The sequence below is a fragment of the Alosa pseudoharengus genome, unplaced genomic scaffold (genome assembly GCF_046254945.1).
Source record: "Alosa pseudoharengus isolate Yale_2024_CS ecotype anadromous, Long Island Sound unplaced genomic scaffold, YU_APseudo_1.1 YU_APseudo_1.1_scf_6, whole genome shotgun sequence".
Classification (NCBI taxonomy): Eukaryota; Metazoa; Chordata; class Actinopteri; order Clupeiformes; family Clupeidae; genus Alosa; species Alosa pseudoharengus.
The window spans coordinates 29934061-29938787 of NW_027468848.1; the positions used below are offsets into that span (position 1 = coordinate 29934061).

The window sequence follows — 4727 nt, forward strand, 5'->3', positions numbered from 1 at the left end:
GTGCCAATTACAAGTAACTGACTATGACCATACACATTGGCAGATGCATAGCAATGACCTATATCCAGGGTGTGATTTGTAGGGGGGGATGGTGAGGATTTCCCACCCTCTGGTTTTCCTATCCCTACCTCTGCTAAATTATTTTTATCGTCGGGGGGGACAACATTTATCCCCCTCTGCCCCTCATATTGATTAATGCTACTTCATATAAGTAAAGCGCTGCAACGTGAGAACAGTCTAGTAGGCTAGCCTACATAATAATCTGACATCAGAAACGCAACGTCACCGTCAGCACTGATGCTGCTGACACAGTGGCTGTGTGATAACTTAATTTGGCCTTGATCGCGCAGGACATTTCAGAATGTCGAGTGTGTAATCCATCATAAATGGCTAGGTTCAATGGAAAAGTTAGCTGGACAAATGAAAGAAAACGAGAAGGATTCAGTGAAGCATAGTAATGTTTTAGAACCTTCAAAATTAGAAAACTGATGCAACTGAGATGGAGGACAATTGCATGTAGAGTAGAACGTAGGCCTATTGTCCGAAGGAACTTACATTAAATGAGGAGATATTTGCTGAATGTCACAAAAAGTGTTACAGAAATTGCTTGGCATCGCTTATTCAATGGCTCTCTACCGAAACACCTGTAGTTTGCGGAGGACAAACGAGAAAGCACTCGTTTGATAAATCAGCCAGTAGTAGACAAATAACTTTTAGAAATAATCTGTACTACAAAAACGAATGTTGGTGGGTATTTAAACTATCTAGCGGGTGTTTTAACAGCGCTGCAAGAAATAGAAGCTTCATTGGCTTTATGTTCTGGTTCGCAAATTATTATGACCGCCGCGCAGCGAAGCGGCGGTCATATAGGTTTAGTCAGATTTTTTTTTTTTCTTTTTTCTTTTTTTCTTTCTTTTTCGCATGCCCAAATTTCCGTCAATGAGTCCCGGGACACTGAAAGACCGGGGTACACGAAACTTGGTGGGCATGTAACCCCACATGGATAGCATGGAACCATCATTTTTCGTTTTGATCTGTAGCCCCCCCGCTGGACTGGACCCCCGAAAGGAGGGTAGGGCAGACACAGTTTTCTGTGAATATCTCGAGAACCGTAGGGTTTAGGAGGACCATTTTTTTTTGTATGTTGATCTCAAGGGGCCATGTCAACCCATTCCATAACCACTCATTTCATGTATAGCGCCACCTAGTTAAACACAAAAAAGTTAAAATGAGGTGTTGTAATTGAAGGTATCTGTGACCTAACATAGTCAAAACTGCACGAAATTGGAAGTGTATGATCATTATGACACCCTCTGTATGCACGCCAAATTTTGTGGAATTCCGTTCATGGGGGGCCACACAATAAATTAATTTATGTTACTATACACCAACTGGCCTGTAGGTGGCCGGAGACAGTTTTCTGTGAATATCTCGAGAACCGTAGGGCCTAGGAGGTCCACCTTTTTTATGTATGTTGGTCTTAAGGGGGCATGTCAACCCATCCCATTACCACTTATTTCATGTATAGCGCCACCTAGTTAAAAATTAAAAAGCAAAAAATTTGGTGTTTTCATCACAATATCTCTGGCTGACAAGGTCAAAACTGCATGAAATTAAACGTGTAGGATCAATATGACACCCTCCGAATGCATGCCAAGTTTTGTGTACTTTCGTTCATGGGGGGCCTTACAATAAAATAATTTATGTGTACATTTAGTGACGTACACCAACAATGATTCCCGGGACACTGAAAGACCGGGGTACACAAAACTTGGTGGGCATGTAACCCCACATGGATAGCATGGAACCGTCGTTTTTCGTTTTGATCTGTAGCCCCCCCCCCCCCGCTGGACTGGACCCCCGAAAGGAGGGTAGGGCAGACACAGTTCTCTGTGAATATCTTGAGAACTGTAGGGACTAGGATGACCATTTTTTTCCATATGTTTGCCTCCAGGGGTCATGTTAACCCATTTCATGTACACACATGTGCACAAACAGATACACACACACACACACATACATTCACAGTAATCATACGTATGACACATACTCACACAGTAGACATATGTACGCTTGCATAGGCACATACGCAGGCACACACACAAGCGCACGCACACGCACACGCACGCACGCACACACACACACACACACACACACACACACACACACACACACACACACACAACATAAACATGCACACATGCACACAATTCAAGAATTTCTCAGAATTATGAACAGGCAAGATGGAGGTAGGGTTGTATAAAATGAATTTTACATGTGAAATCTATGAACTAATCATGTTTTGGTACTTGTTGTCTAGCAGCGGAATAAAGTGAATAATCTGCAATATGTTTTAATTGGGCCTGTCGCAAAAACTCAACACTTGCACTAATTGTCACTAGGCAATTGCCAAAGAGTTTTCCTTTAACAGTTAGTTACAGTAGGCTATCGTCTGTCAGCTGACTGATAGGCCTAAGGCATGCATAACCTGCTAAGCAGTAATGACTGCATTTCCCATGAACACTCAAATGCGTATGATTACCCATAAGTCATTGTAACCGTCTTCCTGCTCGAGAAACAAGGTCGCAAGTAACTTATCATTCGCATTGAACAGAGACGATTTTAAGTCACCATGTTTGGCCAGGCAGTTCGTCGATTTACAACATCTGCAATTCGTTCCTCACACTACGGAGAGGGACCAGGACAGGTATTTAATTTGCAATTGAATATGCTATTTCAATTTGAAAAGTGAATAAGGCAACGCCGTGGCCTAGCTTTAGTGGCAACCTGTCTCGAGGTCATTTTGCTAGCATGGTTAGCTCGTCAGCTAACACAATGTAGGCTTAATCAATTACCAATGTGACTTTATTGATTCAATTAGGTTACTGGCAGTCTTTCAATGAAGACTTATTTCTGTTGCGTGTGGCTGTTTAGTTTTGTTGATGTTAACTTTCCTAATAACGTTAGTAGCATCAGTTAGCTTAATGTAGGCTAGTGATAACAGTTGCTAACTTTGCTAATGCATTTCCGTTGTGTAGCTGCTAAGTTAATATGTCGTTACCTAGCATGACCCTGTCAGTCCAACTTTGTCACTTAACAAGCATTAGGTGGTAGAGTTACCTAATATTGTTCTTGCCAGTTATACTAACGTTATGTAAATAAGCGTTTGGTAACATTAGCATGTCACCATCAAAACAGTTAACGTTAACTTAGAAGCTACGGCTAGAAATGTTAATGGTTAAGTTCGATGCTTCACGTTTGCCTTTGTAACAGAAAGGTAGTAGCACGTTTAACGTTGTCTTGTTATAAAATATCCAAAGAGGTGGAGTAGCGTTAACCTTAATGTGGTGATCTTGGAGCACTAGCTGCAGCTGTGCCAGAGACAACTTACTAGCTAACGTTAGTTTAGCCTGTGTTGGTACCATTTGACGTTTCCGCTATTTGACGGTCACTGATAATGTAACGTTTTGCTAACAGAAACCATCCAATGTACGTCTGCCATTAGTATATTTTCTAATTTTTACATTTATTATAAGTTGCTGTCTTGAACTCAGAAAGTGACCTTGCAGAGTTCAAAAGACTAGAAATAACGACAATGGGGTAACATACCACTAACAGGCTTAAAAAAATGCATACAAATGTAACAATACATTGAAGGTGCCTGTCTCTTTTTTTCTCTTCCAACAGAATCTTCCATTCTCCGTGGAGAATAAGTGGAGGCTGTTGGGGATGATGGTGGTCTTCTTTGGCAGTGGATTTGCATTCCCCTTCATTGTTGTGAGGCATCAGATCCTGAAGAAGTAAACTGGACCATGGCCTGCAAGGTGAGTCACTCTGTCAGTTTCTGTCAGTCTTGCATAGAGTTTATTTTGTTACACTTCCTGTGTTGAAGTATACCATTTTGGCCACATTGTTTTAAGATTGTTGTGTAATGACATTCACCTGTTTGTTTGCTAAACTATTGGTAAAGTAGGCCTTGAGACGATCTAGCTGAGTATTCTATGGGTTGGTGTGATTACTGCATTTTGGTATGGTGTAGTAAGGTTTCTTGTGACTTGAAAACATATGATAATCCTGATCTACAGGAATGCTTTTATAATGGTGTGTTTCTGGCAAGACAAAGGCAGGATTTTGTGTGTCCTTGGCAGTGGAAACACTCTTTATGAAGGGAAGGGGGGTGTAGTAAAAAAAAATGACTTGCTGCAGTCCCTTAGTTTGCAATAGATCACAACAAAGACTCTCAAAATCCTATTTTGTGTGTGTCTGTCTGAATAAGCCAATGGATCAGTCATAATGGATCTGATACTAGTTCACTGAATTTATGGCACTTGGATGCTGTGCACATGAAAGAAAATTGTGCCTCTGACCTCAATCTCTTTGGGTTTTTACACACAGGTCCCTCACCCTCAACGTCTTTGGCCCGACTGTCTTCATTTCCATTGGGGATTATGTAATTTAATTTGTACATAATAAAGCAAAATAAAAATTAAATATGTTTCGGGCTTCTCAATAATTCCCTTACGTTTTTCGTGCCTTTCCTTGTAATTGTATCCATGCCTAAAAATTCACACTGAGCCAAATGGAAGAAAGCATTCAGTATTTTATAGAGAAAAAGGCTTTTTACATGATTGCATCATGACATTTTTGGTGCCTTGTAGTTGAATCCATGCCTAAATACTTACACCAAGCTATATGGAACAACATATTCAGCATTTTATAGAGAACAA

General features: G+C 40.7%; 1 protein-coding gene across 1 annotated transcript; it reads left to right on the forward strand.

The window, feature by feature from the left end:
* Positions 1 to 2544: 2544 nt before the first annotated feature.
* cox7c (cytochrome c oxidase subunit 7C) lies at positions 2545 to 4491 on the forward strand. Its single transcript, XM_076270597.1, has 3 exons — positions 2545 to 2707; positions 3688 to 3824; positions 4396 to 4491. Exons 1-2 carry the CDS (start codon positions 2633 to 2635, stop codon positions 3802 to 3804), a joined length of 192 nt encoding a protein of 63 aa, XP_076126712.1. The 5' UTR covers positions 2545 to 2632; the 3' UTR covers positions 3805 to 3824; positions 4396 to 4491.
* Positions 4492 to 4727: the final 236 nt, after the last annotated feature.

What these genes read in the sequence shown, in the direction of transcription:
- cox7c (XM_076270597.1), top strand. Translation starts at nt 2,633, where the DNA reads ATGTTTGGCCAGGCAGTTCGTCGATTTACAACATCTGCAATTCGTTCC. An exon ending in ACGGAGAGGGACCAGGACAG is followed by an intron (nt 2,708 to 3,687) that starts GTATTTAATTTG and finishes CTCTTCCAACAG; the next exon opens with AATCTTCCATTCTCCGTGGA.